This window comes from Zosterops lateralis (assembly GCF_965231275.1).
Source record: "Zosterops lateralis genome assembly, chromosome: 5".
Lineage (NCBI taxonomy): Eukaryota > Metazoa > Chordata > Aves > Passeriformes > Zosteropidae > Zosterops > Zosterops lateralis.
The window spans coordinates 54,584,771-54,606,543 of record NC_139766.1 but is presented as its reverse complement, the minus strand read 5'-3'; the positions used below and the strand labels follow the sequence as shown (position 1 = coordinate 54,606,543).

Below are 21,773 nucleotides of genomic sequence, written 5' to 3'. Positions count from 1 at the left end.
GAGCACCAGTCTGAGATTTTGAAATAGATATGAAAGGTTCTTTGTGTTTGATCCCAAGTGCCCTTCTTCTACTCTGTAAATTAGGGTCTGTCACCAAGACGGGAAACCAAGTCCCAGTTATCCTACAGGTTTATTTTTTTTCTGAAGAAGGTTCTGCAGTGCTGCTCTCTGAGGAGCCTGTGGCCATCCCAGAGAAATGGTGTTTCAACACACCATTACTGGCTGTGGCTGCAATGGGATTTCTGCTGGCTGGGACAGGTGGGAGGGATGTGCTGTAAAGCAAGGAACAGCTGCTCTTTTTAGCTTACCATGAACCGTCACAGCAGCCTTTATGGTAACAGTAAACTGGGGGAGAGCCCCATCACACACTCCTCTGTGCTTTGTCTTGCAGCACTGGGTGTATTTCTTAATTTTCATTTGCAAATGGGAACAGTAAGAATCAAGCCTTCCTCTTTCATCCCCACTTCCTCCGTATGGGATAGAGACAGCCTTACACTTTCTGTGTAGAAAGGCCTGTCAAAGGTTATCTTTTCTGTTTTCTATTGTTGTGGGCCTGTGAATGAAGCCATGGGTGATGAGGATGCATGTGTGGGACACAGGGTCCTGAGCTGTTGGAAATGATAGAAAAGGCTGTCAGTAGGAGTCTACAGTAGAGAATGGGAGAAATGCCAGGAACTGGGAGTCCTGGAGCTGCATCTCTCCAGCGTCAGCAGGATAGGGCAGTGTGGGCTGAGGTCCTTGGTTTTCCTGCCTTGTGGCTTGATCCTGCCAAGACCATGAGGGCAGCTAGAAGTGGGTGACCTCTGCACAGCTCTGGAAATGAACCCTATCTCCTGCTGTAGGAGGCTGTGGCATAATACTGATTGTCCCTTTCAGGCTCCCTGGGGAGCCTCCTCTGGGCTTCAAAAATGCTTTACAGGGTGTCTTGGTTGTGTTTGAGAGTTACACAGAGACATGAAAGTGTGCAGGGGGTTTTGAACCTTGTGAAGGCTGTATTGACTTCTTAGGGGTGGAGCAATCCCCTTCCTGCTGCCTGGGTCTTCCCTAAGAGGAAACTCCCTTTTATTTCTCACTATTCAATTTTGCTTCTCATTCATGCTGCTCGTGAAAATATCAAACAGTGGCACAGGATTGTTTCAGCAATTCCTCTTGGAGGAGCCCTTTAGAGGGCACCTTTTGAAATGAAAGAAAACATGTTAATTAAAAGCTGCATTTATGGTCACATCTGCTGACCTTGTGGATGTAATGTGGAGAGGGGATAGCAGCTGGCAAAGTGATTCTTATGCCTCCCGTCTACAGGGAACAGAAATTACTGTGGGAGTGCCTGCCACTGAAAGAGCATAAGTGAGTAGAGGTCTATTTTCTGGAAATGCCCTTTCCTCTGGATTTTACATTGAGGTGCTAAAATAATATTTAAGATGCTTAAGAAGTTTAGCCTAACTGAAATAACATTTCTTTTGACTAAAAGCTAACTGCTTCTAAGTGTTTCAAATTCCCTCCTTTTGATAACACTAGGGTGATACCAGGTGTGGCACTTCCGTGGCTCTACTACAAGCCATTTTCCCACATTGTCACACTGTTTACCAATTCATTTTTCCTTCAAATTGTGGTGATTAGCGAGGTACTTGAAGAGTCCACCCCTCTTACCACTGGTTATCTGGCTTTGTTAATATTTACACAATCATTTTTCCTCACCTCTTCTTTTTCCTTTTCCTCCCCAAAACATTCTGTAGTTTGTGTCTCTGCAGTCACTTGGCAGGGATGCAGAGGGGTAGGAATGCTGTTCCAGTGTTCTCTCACCATGACCATGGTTAGTTAATAAAGCTTCTGTCTGACCTGTGCTAATTTTCACTTGGGTTGTTACGTGCTTGAAGTCTCCAGTCTCTGACCGTGTCTTAGGAGAAGCAGCTTGGCAGTTTGGTAGTGAAGTATTGAACCTGCTGTTTTGCAAAATTAGGCTGAGTTTCCATTGATTTCCTGAAATTTATCAGATGAAAACGTACATTATGTCTCTAATGGGAAACAATAATTTTGTACTGCAGTAGTTTTAGGGAAAAAAAATTATTCTTAATAAGTATATCTAAATTTTGCCTTTTTCAGTCCTATAATTTCACTTGGATTGATTTTCTTCAGGTCTTCTGTGATGTTTTGGCTCCCTGTGACGATTCTTAGATTTGTGTTTTATTTGAGTGTGCATGTTGGATAACAAAAGACAGGCTAAGTAAGGTACCTAAGGTAAAGGCTCTTTTGGGATCTGGGAGAATTGTAGAGGAGTGTGAAACTGGTTGTTTGTAGTTTGTAAAGCTGTAAAAACTTGCTCAAGTCTGAGATGTGGAACTTGTTTTTGGCTCTAGAGATTTGTTCTGTTCAAGTCATTTGGACTTCATTTGACTTCTGCTACTGAAAAACCTGGGCTTTGGTAATTCGTGTCCCAAGAGAGTTACAGAACAATGTGTCAAGCCAAATTTGCCTCAAATCTTTTGTTTGGCAAGATACTGCAGACAACCCTGTGATTTTTTTATAAAATTCCCTGTCTGGATGCAAATTTGCGGGGGAGCACTGCCTTTTTGTGCATTGTAGAATCTATATGCTCATAGCTGCTGATAGAAATATCATGATAATGTTCATTCTCTTTCAAAAAGCAAGAAAAAATGACACCAAAACAAACAAACAAACCTAAGTGATCCAGATCTTCTGGATTTCTCTGAACTGAGTGGCCTTTCTTTTCAAATGTAAGTCCCTTTGTCCTGAGCCTCAGCACAGGATTACAGCTGCAGGGAGCTCCATGTTCAGGGCAGTGTGCTTGTTAATCATAAACCCCAGAACAGCTGAGAATTCAGACATGCCACCTGCTTGGAAGGACAGTCTGTGTGGATCTTCCTGTTTTAGCCTCCTCCCTGTGGGTGAGAAGTCAGCCATGAGGTCCTGATTGTTCAGGAGGAGAGGTGGCAGGGCTTGTGTTTGTTGTGAGCAGGTTGCAGACACATAGCTGTGTATGATTATGTTTCAGCACCCATTGTAAATGTTATTTGTTAAAAAAAAAATAATAATAAAAAAAATTAAAGTGGTTACCCCTTGCAGAAGTCAGGTATGTTCATTTGTACTCATCCCTCTTGCTCCTTTGATCGATCACAGGACTTGACCAAGCTATTTCAGGTTGCTGTGCCTTCACTAGTGGCTGCAGTGGATTTGCTTTATGGAGTGTCAATTTCAGCTGAATTGATGCCATTTGAGCTTCAGAACAATTTAAAAATTAGATGTTGTAATTTAAAATTAACTTAATTTAGAAACAATTGCTATTTGGTAGAATGAGAAGTAAAGGTAATGCTTTCCCTGAGATATCTTAAATATGCCTGCACTGTGTTGAATTGGCTGGCTGAGAGATTTGAGTATGCCAGATATTTATAGTGGGAGTTGTTTTAAAATTTGTGTGGTCTTGATCATGTGAACTGACTTGTGCTGTAGGACTAGGAGAAACTTCACTGAGGAGAGAGAAGGCTCTTTAGGAGGGCCTAAATAAGTAAGAATCTGATTTATTGACAGTAAAGAAATCTAGTCAGCACTTAAAATGGCTCTAAGGTGTTCTCAGATGCAGCTCTGAAGTTCTGTCTCTAAACACTTGTGCATTAGAACCTCTCTTGATTTCCTTTTGTTAAGAGGTAAAAACAAGGGATGCAAGATACTAGGTTTTTTTACAATCAGTATGATCTGTTGTTACAGAGGACATAAGGGACAGTTTTAATGCTTCTTTACTTCAAAGGGCAGAGCTGCTGTAAGAATGACCAGCTTTTTGCCTTCTGACTGGGGGTTTGTAGTACAACCTAAACTTGTACTTGCCTCTGTCATATTTGTTTCTTGTCACTCCTGTATCATGCATACTCTTCAGAGGCTTTCTGAAGGTGCAGCTGAAATAAAAGCCTGCAAATGTAATAAAGGCTGTCTGCCTTCCTGGCTTGGAAGGAGCATGAAACTTTGGCACATCATGTGGCACTAATGACTGGCCCCTTTCCTGCAACCATGCTGAAGCTGGAAGATGTGTTCAGGATAAAATGGGTGCGTATCTGTGTGTGGTGAGTTAAAGGAGAGGGCAGGGAGGAAGCTGGGGGGTGATAGATGCAAGTTTTCTGAATGCTCCAGCCTTTTTGTAGTCAGTAATAGTTGTTTGTGCTGGACAAAAGTGATGACTTCATTAAGCTGAGTAAGTATGGCTGAGAGTCGCAGCTTCTAGGAGAGATTTGGGTAGTTCGGTGGCTCTTGATTTTGACTCAGTTAGTTACCTTCAGACAGCCCAATACTCTTCCTTAAGCTGTATTAGAAATAAGATTCTATGTCAAAGATCTGTGTGAAACTTCTTATTGGAAATCAAGTATTTTTGGTAGCCGGAAAGAGCTGGTAAGACATGCTCACTCTCTTCAACTCCTGACCTGCCTTTTAAACAGCTGCCTTCCTATAAAAACTCACCAAAATCTACGCATGCTCATATCTTCTTTTCTCAGGATGCCCAGTAGATAAAATTAACATTTTTTAAAAAAAAATGTTTAATAGGACTGCATTCTTTGCTTCTCTTTTTCCAGTCACCATGCTTGTTTGCAGTAACATATTTTCAAGCAGTATTTGTGAAGCTGATGGGAATGCTCTCGAACGCAAGGGCAGAGGTGCTCTACTGAGTGTGCACTGTGCAGGTGTGGCTTTTCAGAAACGTGGCTTTGTCTTGCTCCTGTGCAAACCACTGTAGGATTGAAATAAATGGCAGCAGAGTGAGGAGCAAATCAAGCACTTTTGAAAATTGTATTACTTAATTAAAGCCTGGGCCTGCCACAAGTGAGACTCTCAAGTGTCACAGCTTTGCAGGGTGTAGTACCATCCCATCAAATCCAGCATCTGTGCACCCATTTCCCTAATTCCCCCTTATACCTCTGGTATCCATCCTCAGTGTTGTGCCAAGATTTAGTGCATCCTGCCCACCTTGGACTCACTGCCTTGGAGCTGTGGGATTTGCTGAGGTGTACGTGGTGGGCCTTGGGGGTTTCTCAGTAGTCATGGACCAGCCACAACTTCTGTGCTCCCTGCCAGTGGCCAGCAAGCCACCTTTACAGCTCTTTGCTATAGCCTGAGGAGAAAAACGTTCTCTCTCTGGGTTTTCTGAACATATGTTTTCCCTGTGTTTCTTTAGCAATTTGTGGTGTTTTATTTCTTTGAAAGAACTATCCTTACTAGTTTACCTCCAGGGTCTGAAGGTGGATTCTTCCCTCTGCCAGCTGATGCTTGTCAAACTGAAGCTCTCTGTGCCTGAGCAGCCCTTTCCAAGAGCCTGCTCCAGCTGTCTGTGCCCATGCCAGTCTGCATCTCTAGCTCCTCAGAGAGGCTGTGTCCTCTAGAGAAAAGGCAGCAAAGTGGGGAGGGCTTTCTGTCTGTGCCTGAGGAAGGACTTTGCTTTCTCAGAGTAAGTGTCTGCTCACAGCTGTGAGGGGGAGTAGCTGGCAAAGTGTATATGAAGTGACACCCTGTGATGTCATGGTGGCCTCTCACTTCTTGCTCTTGCATTCCTGCCTTAACTTGACCAGAAACAGCTTTATAAAGTGAAGGCAGTGTTAATAACTGAGCTAGCCTCTCTCATTCAAGACTGTAAGTAGCCATGCTAAGTAGATGAATGAGCAGTAGCACGGGTTGTGCAGGTAAATCATCATCTCGATAAGAATCACTAGTGTTTCTGGATGAAAGGGGGCTGCAGGAACTTTAGTTATTTGGAACTTCTCAGTCTTTATCTATGGACCGTGTTTGCCACTGCTGTGATCAGCAGTGTTCTGGGGGAGTGTCATCTGCTTTGGTCTGTCCTCTGTCCTTTGCTGTCTTCCCCCCACACTTATTTTTTGTTCAGTGAGTCTACTCACTGTTTACATTTCCTCCCTTGTAACCAAATTATTGGAGTCTTATCAACTTCAGCACTGCTGTTGTCTGTCATTCTGATCAGGCTTTTCTTCATACTGCTCTGCTTTCTGCTGCAAGCATAGCACCATTCATGAAGTTCAGGAAAAGAAGACCTCGAGATTTGCAAACTGGACTTGTAAAACCCAGCCTTCTTGATGGATATAGTAAACTTAAGGTGTTGAAAGTCAGAAGACGTTGCATTTTGATGTAAACATTGCTTGTTTCATGTGTCAGAGCTTTTGCTCCATGCTAAGAGAGGTTTGAGCATAAGGTGTGCAGCCATATGCAGGTGAGAGCAGCAGGCAGACAGCGAGGATAGCTGTCTTATGGTGGGGATGTGGTCTCCCCATGGGCTTTGTTCCTGTAGTCTGGTGCTGTGCAGGTGCAGAGCACAGTGTTTCTCACACCCTTGTGTGCAATAGTGTCAGGTAATATGAACACAAGATGCAACAAGCATGTAATACCTTCTGAGAGACGCTCTGCAAAGAGCAGCAGCATGAAATTGCGGAGCTGGTGTCAGGCAGGGCGGTTCCAGCTGTCTACGTGTTGTGTGTCTCATCTGCCTGGCCGTGCCAGAGACTGTAGAGTCACCAAGGTGTGTTCTTGAAACTGTCCAGCAACCCTGGCCTCCTCCTTGTGCACCTTCCTCAGATTTTACTGCTGACAAACCACAGCCTGCAGAACTGGTGTGAGTGAAGCCACAGGAGCAGTTTTAGCTGACTGGGTTAGATTATATTTTCAAAAAGCACATGACAGCTTTGCAAAGTCTGTGTTTAGTTTAAGTGGTTTGTAGAGTCTGATTTCTTTATCCTGGTCCAGGACTCCAGATGTTTCCCATGACAGCTAGGAGTGTGGGATGCCTAGGTGGTCAGAGTTGAAAGTGGGCAGAGGGAAATCAGAGGGTCCTTCTTGGGAACTTTAAGGGAGACAGGAAGGGGCAAAAAGGTCTTGGCCAACACCACAATTTCCCCCTCCGCAATTACCAGTTTCCAAGTGACAGAATCACACTTCCACTGGGGATGATGTTTTCTGGAAAAGCTGGTGAGTGTACTTGTGCTACTACCAGTTAAATAGCTGGTATTTTACTGCTAATACTGATAAAAACAGTGAATGGCTAGGACATGGAAGTTATGCTGACCAAAAAAGGAGAAATTTTCATAAGGGAAGGGATATATCTTAGTGCACTTTCAGTTGCAAAGTTAAAAGTGTCAATTACTTTCAGTTGCATTTCAATGTTGCACTTTGGTTTTCTCTTTTTCCAGTTTCTTTAAAACACTTAGACATCTTTTAGTATTCAGCTGACTTCAACAGAACTGAAATCATGAAGCTCATCACAGCCTAGAAGTAGAGCCAGGATATCCATATGCAGAAATGTCTTTGGGATGTGCCATTAGAGACTGGGGAGTCAGCTGAAGTTTACTAATTAATGTATAAAGATCTCGTCAGGGTGTTTGGTAAATCCATTGTTGCTTACTTGTGTTTTGTGCAGTGGCTTAATAAAATGGTGGTGACTGATAAGTTTGATGTTTTTCTGACTTTCTTGTGGTGCTTGTTGAAGGTGGCAGCAGATTTTTATGGAGTTTTTGGCTGTTGAATCAGACTTTCCTAAGTGCTAGTGCTGTTAGTGTCACCCTGTTAGATGGTTCAACGTGTTGGTGCAATTCATCTCCAAAAGGAGAGAACTCTGCTCTTTTCCTTTAAGAATTAAGGCTTTTCAGTACTCAGAGAATAGAAAGATTATACAGGTGAAATTTAGGTCACTGTTGGTGTCTGATTAATATTCAGCTGCATTCAGTGTGTTAAAGTGTTGTATCTCACACCTCTGATTTTTAGATCTGGGTTGCGTGATGCTCCTGCATCCTCAGTATGGGTGTGGACTATGTTAACGAGCATGGCAATGCAAACTAATTGGCTCATCTGTCCCCAGACTTGCAAGCTGCTAGCATTTAACCCAGAGGTATTTCTTACCTTAGCTTACCTGTTTCTCTCTTCCCTTTGTTTCTACCACCATCTCTTTTGTGGGCAAGCTAGTAAGACACCTATTTTTTGAGAATCTGTGAGCTCTTTCCTTGCAGACATCAAGAACCAAGATGAGCAGATGCTCTGAGTTGCTTATTGTCGAGCTGGGGAGGCAGTGAAGAGTTTTGGCCAGATGTCCAAGCAGACTGAAATTACTTGAAACTCTTCCAAGACACAACTTCTTCTGACCATAAATGCAAATTTTGCCACTGAAGGTGTAACCTCAGGGCTGATGGTTTCTCTGTAGTTTCCAGGCAGTAGAAGCCATCTGGTGCTGTTCCTGTACATCCTGGTACACATATGGCTGAAGGATTTTGCCCTGTCCTCTAGCAAAAGCTTGTCTTGTGAGCAGCTGGAAGCTATACATAGACAGGGTGTACCAAGTCTCTGATAAAATTACTAGGAGTAGGAAAGCTAATTAATCATTCATTGCCTGTGCATTCTGGTTAGAGCAGTATAAGTGAGTGCTTTGTGCTCCTAGCAGTTGCAGACACTGAAGATCCTGTATAGCTTTCCAAAGATATAGGGGCAAGGCATGGGCCCTGTTTTATAAATAGGGAAGCTATGGACTGATGGTGGGCTCGTCAGGGGTTTTCATTCTTGTCCCACTTTACTGCAATTCCCAAACCCTCAAGCTAAATGCACTGATTGTGAGAAAGTTAGAAACTTGAGCTGTGGAAACATACACCACTTATCCTCAAATTTTGCTGGAGTGTCCTTGCAAACCAAGAAAAAACAAAACCAGTCCTGGGAAGCAGGCCTGTTACCATTCACAGACAGGCTGTCCTGATGACATTTTGCCTCATTCTTTAATCCAGTGCATTTTATGAAAAGATTTAACAGGGTTAAAACCAGAAAAAGTCAAACCTTGATATACCTATTTGTGTTGAGATCCACAGGTTAAAGTGACAGAAGAGAGAACTCAAAGCTGGAACTCCACCAGATACGAAGAACTGATAAATGACTTCTAAGCATTGGTGCTGTTTTGAGACACCTGACAGCTTCAGGAAGAAAAGATTGTCAGTGTCTAATTCTTGGAACTTATGAGTTTTTGTTTGTTTTTTGAAAGTTTTATGAGGTGTTGAAACACTGTATTGCATAACTGCTTCAGCCCTTCCCTGTTCCTTTCAGGGTTTTGTTCTGCTTAGCTTTGTAGATAATTTCGCCTGTTAAGCCTCACTGGACTAGTTTTATTCATCAATTACACAAGACACAATACTAAGAATAAACTTCACCTTTTGTACTCTTCATCTCAGTGCAGTGATATATCTTCTCTAAGGAATGAATAATAGTGTTGTGATGCTTTGGAACTTAAATGTATGCCAACCACTAAAACATCTAATATTTTGATATGAGGAAGGGATGGGAGGTCAAGAAAGAAGTAAGTGTTAGGTAGATGTTTTTGATAACCCATGTAAGCTGAGAGATGGTACATTCAGTGACTTGGCAACTGACAGTGAACTGAGACCCTTGTTGGACTGCCTGGGCAGCGTGTGATCCCAGGAGAAGGCTGGCTTTTTTCCATCTCTGGAAAGAAACGTGTGAGTGTATAAAACTTAAAACTATTTGGCATTTGCATTTCTTTGTGACTTTTCAGGTAAACTGCTATTGACAGGGTCTTAGGAATGTGTTGTGGAAAGACGGGCCATACATGCACCTTTCTAAAGGCAAAGAGCCTCATCTCCAAGACAGTCTTTTTTTTTTTTTTTTTTTTTTTTTTTTTTTTTTTTTTTTTTTTTTTTCTGTCTGTGGTTATGCAGCGAGTCCAGGTGAAACTGTACTCTGATCCATTGGTGAGCAGTGCAGAGTCACTGAAGGCTTTCAGTAACACCGGACAGCCTTTCAAAAACGAGTTGGTGTTTATTTGTCTCTTGGGATGGCACGTAGAGCAAGGTCACATTTGTGCTGCCAAATGAAACTTCAGATGGAGCCAGTGGGGACTGAAACAACCTTGGATTTCTAAACCTATTGGATGTCCTCTCAGTGTCCCAGTGTGTGAAGTTCTTGCCACAGCTGCATACCTGAAGGCACTCTTTCTCTATTTGCAGTACTACTTTGGTCAGAGTCCTGCCTCTTCCAGCTCCTGATGCTAATCTTTGGTCACTGGAATCTTCTGTCACCTCTCCAAGGTGCTTCAGTGATTCAGTCAGCTCCTGCAGGAAATAAGATTTACTGTAGCAAATACTGCTTTCCCAGGGAAGTGTTTTACATGTTGGCAGGTAGCAAAACAGTCTCTGCTATGGGTGCCCCAGCATCCCATATTGTCCATGTTTGCTGTTTTGTCAGACTCATGATGTCCCCTGGAGTGTTTGGCAGTGTGCAGGGAGCAGCTTTGGAAGCAGGGCTGGCTGGTGGCTTTGTGACCACCTTTAGGAGCTCAGGTGCTCTGGGTAACAGCCAAGTCTCAGTGCACCCTTCCAGCAAGGGTGAAGTGATAGGCTCATAAATCAAAGGGTTTTCTTTGGAGAAGTAGATGGCTTCATCCTGCTCTCCTTTTGATGGCATGATCCTCCTCAGCAGCTGCTTTAGTTCTGGACCTTCAGGTCTCAGTACAGAAACACACCTATCTGAACTTAGGTGGTGTGTCCTACAGTGCAGGTAATGTTTGTCTCGCTGGATGCCTGAGAGGAAGAGACCAGGGTCACGTGTGCTGCTGAGATACCTTGTCTCCTATTTGTCATTGACCTTGATCAGCCCTTACAGCTGCTGGTTGTTTAGAGCTCTCAGATAAAAATAGGTTCCCTCATTTATATATATATATATGTAAATGAACATAAACCAGACTGCCAAGCAGTGCTATAGTTGGGTGTTTGTGGGCCCAGGTGGGAAGCTGTGTGTTTAAATTGAGTTACCACCCTCAAACCTGGCTGTGTCTCTGCACTGGCAGTGGGACTGGGTGAAATTAGTGCTTCTGGAAAGAGCTGCAGGACCAAGGATGTTATTTGGATGGCAGGTCTCAAGCCCTCCTAAGATGTTTGTGTGCTTGTTACTGGTAAACTGCACCTCTGTTGCCATTAAATATTTTGAGTGTAATGAAGCTCATGTTCAGGTGGCATTTTCCTCGGCTAGAAGACATATTTAAATAGCTGTCACCTTTTTATTTTTCAATAGCATCCATTAGGGATTTTTCTCCTCATTTTCTCATTCCCAGACATAGAAGGCAAGCCCTCCTAGGGGTACCTTTTCTAAACTCATTTAAGGCATTAAGGTAGGTTAATTGGTGAGCAGGTTTTGATGCTAAGTGTGTTAATGATTTCTGGATGCCTGTGATGTGGAGTGTCATTTTCATGGAATGGCCTGTAATGACCCTTTCTTCTCATGTCCCAAGCAAGTGGGATTTCAGTAATACTGATCACTGTCTTGTAGCTTACAGGGGGAAATCTTTCGTCATCCACCTGGAGCACTAGTATTCGCTCAGGGAAGAAAAAAGCAACTCTGCTTCTGTCTGACATGCAGGAAGCTTTGCCATCAGTTGTGTGGTATTTCTAGTGTTTTATTGAAAAACAAGACTTTCTTCATGCCCACTTGTAAAAACGGTGTAATGAGTAAGATTTGGTTATAGGTGATTTTAGAGTAGTTGTCGAACCTGCTTCAGTTACCTAACATGATGTAATGATGAAAAGTCAGTTGTGGGTTGTCTTCCAGAGGACTTGAGTTATGATTTTTTTTTTTTTAAATATTCCTTCATCTCATTTTGCTTCCTTTATATGCTACTTTTTTTTTTGTGAGTGTTTGACAGTGATAGTAATAGGTTGATAGGTTCAAACTTGTTCCAAGATTAGCATGGAGGGTTTTGTAAGACATACACATCAAGCAATAAATCAAGGTGTGGTGGGTGGATTGTGGATGACATCCAGCTTTGTAGATGACTCATCTCCATTGGACGTGAGAGCTTTGGAAGGTCAAATATGTTTTACAGGGTCTCCTATCTTCTCGGTGTTGGATGATCCCAGAATCAAAACTGAGTGGGGAAGCCTCCAGCCTGGGATATCTATTCCTGAATAAGGTTTTCCTGTGTCTCTGAGGCTGGCTGCCATTGTGCTTGAGGCATGTATACCTGCCTGACTTCTGTGATCTTCAGACCAGGCTTTCAGAAGAGCTCAGTTTTATACATGTTTTCAGTAAACCTGGTGCTTTTTCTCCTGTAGGATGTGTTTTAAAACTAAACTGGGGTTTAGCGCACTCACCTGAATGGCTTTGCGTGCAGATTTGCCCAGACCTGGTGTCCGTATGTCGCTGTGAGATGAGTGCTGTGACCAGAGACGTTTTCCCTCTGTTTCCCTCAGAGCAAATTGGGGCGCTGGCCGGGCAGCACATCGTGCACGTGGCCTGTGGGGAGTCCCACAGCGTGGCCCTCAGCGACCAGGGCCAGCTCTTCTCCTGGGGCGCCGGCAGCGACGGGCAGCTGGGGCTCACCACTATAGAAGATGCAGTGACAGTACCAAGGTAAGCATTTAACAGGCTCAGCTTTCCTCAAGGAAGCTCCTTGGGGGTGATGCATCAAGGGTTGCTCACCTTGGGAGGGTTACTTTCTCTCAGTGTGGCAGGAATAGGGCCCCTCTCATGTTGGGATGAAGGTGATTCCTTCTCCTTTTCACTGCAAGTCCTCAGGAGGTTTGGGCAGAACAGACCTTCTGCCCATGGACACTTGAGGTATGGAAAAGAAAAATGGAGCATGTTTAGCTTCCTCCGTGAAAAATGCCACAACGTTTTGTACAGAAAAAGGAGGTGCATAAACAAGTACTTAAAACCAGAAATGCTGTTTGTACTTTGTGGTGTTTTATCATGCTGTGTTAACAACAGATGCAGTCTCTCATTTGGTCTGCCACTGCAGATCCAGTGCAGAGCAGAAGTTTGGGATGTCTCTCTAGGATGGCTGTCATTGTCAAAACAGTATTTAAAGGAAGAGTTTCAATTACAAAAGATTATTGTTTGAGCTGAAGGGCTCCGTGGGAAGACCATCCTTAACTTGCATGTAGTTCTGATAAAACAGAGACAGAGAGGCTGGCACAGCAATGTGATAGTACCATTTTAAAAATAACATTTTTATGGAATAACTTGAACCTTTGACATGCTCTGTACAGAGCACTGAAGAGGGTTTGGTGCTGTAACTCTATAGAACTGCTAGGCCCATAACAGCATGAAAATTGTCAGTGCCTGAAAAAGAATAATGAAAGAGACACCAAGCAGGTATTTTCACCATTTCCAGCTGGTTGGATTCAGTGTTAAAGCAAGAAATGTTGAGTTACTAGTCAAGTATCTAGAGGTCTCCACAGATTTGCATCTATTCTGTATGGATCTGTATTGCCTTCAAGACGCTGTTCCTCACTCTCAAAACCACAGGTTTTGTGTGTATGTACAACAAATATCTGAGTGGAAATGGTAATTTTTATCTAAGGTGATACAGTATTTGTGGACACTTATTCTAAAATAGTGTCGTCATCTTTAGGTTGATAAAGAAATTGAACCAACAGACGATACTGCAGGTTTCCTGTGGAAATTGGCATTGCCTGGCTCTGGCAGCAGGTACTGTAACATCCATTGTTAATTACCAAAATTTGTGTTGTTATTTTACACAGTGTCCAAAACTGCATATTTCTGCATAATAAATCAAAAATATCCCATGTCCTGTCTGCTTTTGGGCCAAATGGGGTGCTATAAAATGGATCAGGTACCATGAATATTGAGGAAGAGCTTTGCCAATAATGTGAAGAAAGAAAGCATTACACACAGGCCACCCACTGTTTCACTGGTGAATGATGGCAGGAGCGCTTGAAAACTTTCCATCTTGCTTTAGAAAATGTGTGTAATTAATTTCTTTGTGTTGAAATTTTCCTTGGCTGTTACTCTTTTGTGTGAAATGTGAACTGGTTTTTGTTGCACTGTTTGTTACAGCAGTTGTATTTTGTATTTTGCACTTAGTTGCTTGTGTGTTTATTTGCCTGTTGGCTTCAGGCCATTTTTTTTTTTTTTTTTTTTTTGGCAAAGAATGTCTCTCTTGATTTTACTTTTTTTGTTTTCATAATGAGGCTTGGGTGGGACCAAAGCCTCCAGAACTGTTTCTTTTTAATTCTGACAAACTTGCTTTTCTCTTGGCTAACATTCACCCACCATTCTCTTTCTTTCCTTGTTTCAGATGGCCAGTTCTTCACATGGGGGCAGAACAGCTATGGTCAGCTGGGCTTGGGCAAAGAATGTCCCTCCCAAGCCAGTCCACAGCGTGTCAAGTCTCTCGATGGGATCCCTTTGGCTCAGGTTGCTGCAGGTGGAGCCCACAGCTTTGCCCTTTCTCTCTCAGGAGCTGTGTTTGGCTGGGGGAAAAACAGCTCAGGACAGCTGGGACTAAGTGATGAACGAGGTATGAAAGTTATGTTCCTAGGTAAAAGAAGGATAGAGTCCTTTGGCCTAGTGTCTCTTGTTGCACTGACAGTGTATTTTTTCTGAGTGGGTCTATAACACTCAGCAGTTCCTCCTGGGATGAGATGGCAGAGAAAGTCTCTGTCTCTACAGGCTTTTCTTACTTAGTAGAAAGAGAAACGTGTTTTTTCCCCTTCTAGGTGTTAATTTAAGTGAGGAGAGTTAAAACAAGAGGTTTTTCAAATGTGAGTGTCAACATGCAAATATCCAAGAAAGTGGTATTATTCTTTCTCTCTCTTCTCAAAAATATTTTGCCCATATTTTGTTTGAAGTTGGTTAGAGCAGAGGCTTTCCCTGCAGAATAGCAGGCTGAACACATCTCCTCATTTCCCAACATGATTTTGATTGGTGAGCATCTATATGCTACAATATGATGGTAACACTGAATACTTCAGTATTGTAAAATGTTGTTTGGTTTATTTGTTGCACAGTTTACCAGACACATGGGGCCAATGGTAGTTTCCTCAGCTGCTAGTCTGAAAAACCCAGATCTTTTCTGCTTGTTGTTCACACACTCTTAACTTTTTGGAATAAAACAAGTGAATGGAAGATTTTCTTTGGAGCTTCAAATCAACCTCTTTATTGGTTTCTGCATAATTCCTGAGCAGATTTAAGTATCTAGGCAAGTTACTGAGTGTAGATATAGTACCTACCATGCTCCTAGATACCTTGTTCTATTTATAAACAAGGGCTGATCTAATAGAAGAGCAGCAGTGTCCTCTCCATGTAGATTGGCAGATAAATGCTTCTAATTAAAACAAAGCTGTGGTTTACATATGAGAGGCTTACCAAGAGAGTCTAATCTTAAATGAACAGAATAGGCATCAGCTTGTGGGTTGGTGCTGGCCAGGGATCATATTCTGCTTCCCCCTCAGTGCCTGGCATTGTAGTAAATATGGAGTATTTATGGTAAGTGAATCATGGTAAGATAGTGTGAATTATACTTGTCAAACATGAACAGCAAGGTCTGCAAACATGGGTATTCTGCAGCACTATTATTAACAATTATGCTGCAGAGAGAAGTGTCATTCCTGTTAAAAGAAAGATCAGAGTGCTAAAATAAAGAAAAATCAAAAATATACTGTCAATTCTAAATTCATGGAAATGTGACTGTTTTTCTTCCACTATCCAGTAAAAAAGCACCTTACAAATTCTCACCTTTCCACCTTAGGTGAGAATCTTAAGAAATGGGCAACCTCTCTAGGTAGGCACCTGACCTTTTGTTGGTATGAAATAAGCAGCTGCTCCCCTTAATATCTAATTGTTTTGGGGTGCCTACTGCCCTTTGAAGTGCTTAGCTTTTATTTTTACTGTATTCATTCCTGGGAGACAGACTTTAAATGATTAGGGGTGGCAGAGTGAAGGAGAAAAGCATCATTTAATGGTTGGTAGTGATTAGCCTTTGCAAGTAGGAGGATCTTCTGCTTAAAGGATGATAACAGAAGGAAAGCTGAGTATTTAAATGCACATTGGGATTCAGCTTACCATGTGTCTTACACAAGTGTCTCCCACGTGTCAGGGTTGTTCTATATGGAAAAGGTCTAAGTAAGGTTTTGGAAACAAGTATTTGCAGTCATTCCTGAGGAGTCTGAAATGGAGCATGAAGATGAAGGTGGGTGTATCTAGGCTGCACCCACTGCATCTCCCAAACAACAAGTGCTTGTTGAATTTGTACAAGATAATCAGAATGTGCATTCTTGCTCTGGATGATTTTGTTTGAGTCAGTCAAGTCTTTTAAGAATTCAAGGGGAAAAGTGGCAGTGAAGTGCTCAAGGACATGTGGAGCCTTTTTCACCACAGTTGTTAAAGTTTCCCTTGTGCTCAGAGACAGTGTCTGAAAATCAGACTGATAGTGCTCTTCTTGGACATGCAGGTTTGTGTTTTTGAAACAGCTGCTTTGTTTCCTTTGACTTCATTGCAGACCGAGAGTCCCCTTGTCACGTGAAGCTGTTGCGGTCTCAGAAGGTTGTTTACATCAGCTGTGGAGAGGAGCACACAGCAGTCCTGACAAAGGTAAAGATGCTGACCTGGGAACCCTGGCCACTGTCTCACCTGCCTGATGGTTTCACAGTAGTTTTCTGTGTAATGGAACACAGATTGACTTACTGTATTCCTTCTGACCCCAGTAAAAGAAACTAAGTGGAAGGTATAGCCTAATTATTTATTCTGAGATTCATTGCCAATGTGATCCCCTTTGCTGGTATTGAAGATGAAGGTGTTAATAATCCATGGCAATGAATAACAAAGCTCAGGTAAATCACTTTAAAAGATTAGCTTTGGGAGGAAAAAAAATCAATGAACGCACATCCAAATGGGTGAAAATAGCATTTTGTTGGAAAATAGAGTAATACTGTGCATCAGAATAAGGTGCTAAAATGAATGAGTGTTTAAATTAAAGATTAGTAGTCACAATGTTTGCAAGAGGTTTTCAGTTCCAAACCTGCTGTTTCCAAGTGGTGTATAATTTAGTGGCCAGAGGACAGGGCTAGGGTTTGAAAGAGAGTGGTTCAGTTCTTGCCTTGGCTCTGCCACTTTATAGGTGTTGCTTCCTGTTTTGAAGCCTCAGTGTTTTGCACTGTAAAATGAATTAAACAACTGAATTTGGGATTCCTGTGGGAAAAATACATTGTAGAAAACTAGTTCTGTAGGAGCTTGTCTAATGCAGAGATACCTGAAGATAATTCTGTCAGTTTCTGATGGGTGGCAAGGTAGCTTATTTGAAAGATGCGTTAGCAGAACCCAAGTTTGTTTTCTGAATCTTTTGAAAATGCCCATCAGTCTCTGCCTAAGCTTTGGGCTCATACTGCAACTGGAGTCAGAGAGATCCTGCTGGGTTATGGGTCCCTAAATGGAGACTCTGCTGTTTGATTTGCTAACAGAGTGGAGGGGTGTTCACCTTCGGTGCAGGTTCCTGTGGGCAACTGGGCCATGACTCCATGAATGATGAGGTGAACCCCCGAAGAGTTCTTGAGCTCATGGGCAGTGAAGTATCCCAGATTGCTTGTGGAAGGTGAGTCTTGTGTGCAGTCAGAAACTTTTCTTTGGTGGAGGTTAATGTTCATACTGAATCATGCAAACAGGGGGAAATAGTCCTGCTTCTGCAGTCTGTGTCAAAACTAAATAAATTTAAATCTTACTTTCCATGAGAATTTTAAGGCCATCTAAACAAGATGTTTTTTTAATTGGGGTTGTACCCTGCACTCTGACCTGTAAAAGATACCTTTCCAACTTAATAATTCAGCAAGACTTTAGAGCAGAAGCCCCTTTGGTCATAAGTTTCCACCCTCTTTAATGAAAAGTGAGTTAACAGCCCAGGTGCTGTGTTGTTGCCTTTCAGAATGTACAGGCTTAGCAAATGACTGAGCTGATACTGTGGGCCTGATACCAGCTGCGTGTTGGCACCAGCTGCTTTTTTGTCACTTCCACCTAAAGGGCTCCATCCCATAAACTGGTGCCATCAGGTGGCAAAACCTGAGCATATTGGTGCCCATGTAAAGGTGAGGCTTGGCACCAGTTTCTGGCCTAGTGTCTTGGTTTGAAAGGCAGGTGTCTGCTAAGGAAGGCAGGAGCCTCCCTTGGAATGGAAAATGTAGACCCTCTCCCACCGAATTATTATAATTTTGAAATTTAGAGGCTTTCAGTCAAAGATATGAGAGTAGGAATAACAGCTCTTTACTAGTATGTATAAATAATAATAATTTAAAAACCCTACAACTTAATAGGAAAATGAAAATAAATGCAGCAGTATAAAAACACTGAGAGTCAGAATACAACCTGACAGACACCCTGTTGGTCAAGGTGTTGGCAGCAGTCCAATTAAATGGTGGCTGCAGTCCTCCTGGAGTGACAGATGTGGTTCTGTTGAAGCAATGACCCTGTAGAAAGGTGTCATTTTCCCCTGAAAGTCCAGTGGTGATGTAGAAGGGTCTGTCTTCTTCTGGGAATCCAGTGGAAAAAGGCTGTTTGTGGTATTCCAAATCTCAGATAGGATTAGATCAGATAGATACCAGGTAGGAATCTTGGCTCCTCCCTCTGGGTGGAGCATCTCCCAATGGGATGATGTAATTTTATCAGTCATGCAGTGAGACTCAATGGCCCATTAACAGAAGATACCTCCCTGGAGGGAGGATGGGTTGTGGAAGAGATAAAGAACACTGCCCCACCTGGTTTTAACAGCTGGTAATAGAATATATACTTTTGGTTACATCTTGTTACATCTTGCATTGCAACCAAAGACATCTAGGAGAAATGAGAATAAGTTCTAGGCTGCATTTAGTTTTGGTTTTTTTGTGTTTTTTGTGTTTTTTTTTTTTTTTTTTTTTTTTTTTTTTTTTTTTTTTTGTTTTTGTTTTTTTTTTTTGTTTTGTTTTGTTTTGTTTTGTTTTTTGGTTGTTTTTTGTTTTTGTTTTGGGATTTTTTGGGGGTTTTTTGTTGGTTTTGGTATTTTTTTTATTATTTTATTGCTAAACAAGGCCCAAACTCTGTACCCATCTCTTACAGACATCACACTTTAGCCTTTGTGCCTTCTTCAGGAATGATCTATGCATTTGGCTGTGGAACAAGAGGCCAGCTGGGAACAGGGCACACTTGCAATGTAAAGTGTCCCTCTCCTGTCAAGGGTCACTGGGCAGCTCATAATGGGCAACTCTCAGGGAAACCTGGTATGTACTGTGCTCGATTCGAAATGGCAAATGGACATAAGTAATTTCACCCATGGTTTTCTAAAGACATCTTAACATTTTTCTGTGAAATTTCTTTTGGAAATAGCAAAAGAAACCTGTCCTATTGTCCCAAATGCACTGTGGTAATTTCTGGGTGACCTTTCGCTCTCTCTGTTAATGTGTGCCATCTCCCTTTCTCTTTTTGTGGCATAGCTCAGCATTTGGCAATCTTGAGACTTCATGAAATTGTACTAATACTATGTTCCAAAGGCTTTGTTCTCTCTTTAAAGCCCCTATTGCAGTTTAAAAATTACAACCTTCCCTTCCTGTATACCTCTCATGAAGGTGCTTGAGTTCCAGCTGATTTCATCAGGGCTTTCAAAGGACTCAGGTGCTCCTTGTAGTTGCACTGGCAGTGCAGATGGGAAGGGAGAAAGTACAAGCAGGGTATTGCATTCATCAGCCTCTAACACAACTGTGTCTTTCTTGAACAGATGCCTGTAAATACCACATTGTTAAACATATCTTCTCTGGAGGAGACCAAACATTTGTGCTTTGCTCCAAATACGAGGTAAACCAAATGAAGTATCTTTTCAAGTCTTCCCCCCTGTTTCAGCATTCACAACACAGCTTTTGTTTTTGCTAAAATCTCCTGAAATGGAAGTATTGCTTTGGCCTCCATTCTGCCTTACAAACCTTACCAGCTCTGACAGTTGTTACAGGGTTTTACAACTTCAGTGGCTGAAAGTTGCCTTTCTTTAGAGGCACGTCAAAGCCATTGGGAAGATGCTGATTGCAGTTGGATGAGCAGGGAGGGGAATCCAGTCTTTGCAGATTGGAAGCAGGGGGCTGCTTTCCACTTGTGGCATTGGCTTCTGCATGGTTCATGTGTCATAGGGCCATCAGCCACATACAATGGGATTTTGTCAAGCAGTGCTGGATGGAGGGCTGAATGCTGAATTGGTTTTCTCACTTCTGTCCTTTTTCTTTCAAGAAGTGTTTGGGATAAACTTTTGAGGCATGGAAATAGGTCTAAAATAACTGTACTAAGCCTGTAGTTATATATGGCAGTATTTAACAGGGCTTTGGTACATCTAGGAAATGATACTTTAATTTTTATTTATTTTTCTTTTTTTAAAATGTATTTGAGGATTTTTTTTTCTCAAACTTTTTCATATCCTCCCTTTTGGACTTCTTAGTAATGCCACAAAACTTCTAACCAAACCTTTTCAGAGACCACACTAAGGAAGCTATCAGTTATTTATTAAAACAGAGATTATAGATAGGAAGGAATTGTTTTACAAGCCTTGTCTTTGCTGAAATCTGTATCTTCTCACAGAATTCCTTGCCTGCTGATGATTTCCGGACCATAAATGAAACACGTTACACCTGTTTAATAAATGATGAAACTATAGATGTCTGGAGGCAAAAGCTTTTAGAAAAGAACAGTTCTAATTCTGTCAAGTAGGTATTGTGGCACTGGACAAGCCTTTTTTTGAAAGTTCTGTTTACATAATTTTGTTGGCTTCCGTGCCATGCTTTCACTTGAAATTTAGCAACCTTTTCAAGTGTGGTTCTTGGTGGTTTCCAAGGGGAGGAGTTGCCAGGTGAGAGCTTCTGAGTAAAACCAGAGCAATTTGAGGCTGCCCAGCATTGCAGATGGTGGGTGGGAACTTGATTTTAAAGTTGTCCTGCATTTTGTGCTTAAAGTTCATAAAAAGTAGCAGGAAATTGTGAACAGACTGATGAAGTTCTTACCCCAGTGTGCCTGCCATGAGAAGGGCTGAACAGGTGTAAAGGAGGCACTAATTCCTCCTTCCAAAGAGGGACCTTACATGATACTGAATGAAGTCTTGCCCTCTGTGCCTCTAAAGGGGTTATCCTGACATTATTTCCCATAAAAGGAAGGGAAGAGAGATGAAGAGATTTACTGAGGCATCCATTAATAACCTGTATCTCTGTTTTCTTTTGTCTTCCTGCTGCAAACAGTAATGTTGTTCAGATACTGTCCTCAGCTGCCTGCTGGAATGGAAGCTTCTTGGAAAAGAAGTAAGTACCAAATTGCCAGTTGTATGGCTTTCCCTTGATGCAGACTGGAATCCCTTTGCTTCACTCACTCCTGCTGTGGGATTTGATTTTTTTCATCAGCCGAGAGATGAGGGCAGAGGATGTCCCCTAAAGGGGTGTGGTGGTCAGACCTGGGTAGGGAAGGCAAATAGTCTAAGAGACTATTGCATGGTGAGCGTACTGTAAGTGGCACAGATTTCTTGGAGTTGCCACAATAAAAGAAACGCCAATATCTTTAAAGAGAGGGATAGGAATAGGGCATTAAGGGAAATTAGGGATGCCAGGTATCTGAATAGTCTCTTACCCAGCTGAGCTAGCTGATGTATGTGAAAGTATACTTCCACACAGGCTGCTCTTCAAAATATGTCAGAGGCAACATGGAAGTTGCCCCTGATGTATTTTTTCCTTCTAGGTGACAGCAACACATGGAAAGTTTTGTGCTCCTGCTTACAAAAGGAGGTATTTCAAACAGGTGTAATCCACAATAGGTGGTGACAAGGTTGTAAGACACATAGCTGAGTCAAAGGCTGTGAGTTGGGAAGGCTTGTGTTGGCTGTGTCTGTAAATGTTGAGGAGGTAACAGCATAAGATGAGGAAGAGGAGAAATTTTTCTGGTGATGTGATGAGTAAATGACCTGTAACTAGGTGAAGAAAAAGAAAAACTTACACTGAGTAATCTTT

General features: G+C 42.2%; 1 protein-coding gene across 6 annotated transcripts in view; it reads left to right on the top strand.

Moving 5' to 3' along the window:
* Positions 1-21,773, top strand: part of HERC3 (HECT and RLD domain containing E3 ubiquitin protein ligase 3) — a 45,614-nt gene that overhangs the window by 6,460 nt on the left and 17,381 nt on the right. For 4 of the 6 annotated variants that reach the window (XM_083861829.1, XM_083861830.1, XM_083861831.1 and 1 more), the window contains 9 exons: positions 12,234-12,393; positions 13,397-13,473; positions 14,084-14,305; positions 16,286-16,377; positions 17,244-17,374; positions 18,865-19,025; positions 19,520-19,596; positions 20,365-20,489; positions 21,015-21,074. In XM_083861829.1, coding sequence (XP_083717955.1) covers positions 12,234-12,393; positions 13,397-13,473; positions 14,084-14,305; positions 16,286-16,377; positions 17,244-17,374; positions 18,865-19,025; positions 19,520-19,596; positions 20,365-20,489; positions 21,015-21,074 — 1,105 coding nt within the window. The remainder of the gene's footprint in view (positions 1-12,233; positions 12,394-13,396; positions 13,474-14,083; positions 14,306-16,285; positions 16,378-17,243; positions 17,375-18,864; positions 19,026-19,519; positions 19,597-20,364; positions 20,490-21,014; positions 21,075-21,773) is intronic. The other 2 variants (XR_014590165.1, XR_014590166.1) reach the window with 1 other exon arrangement.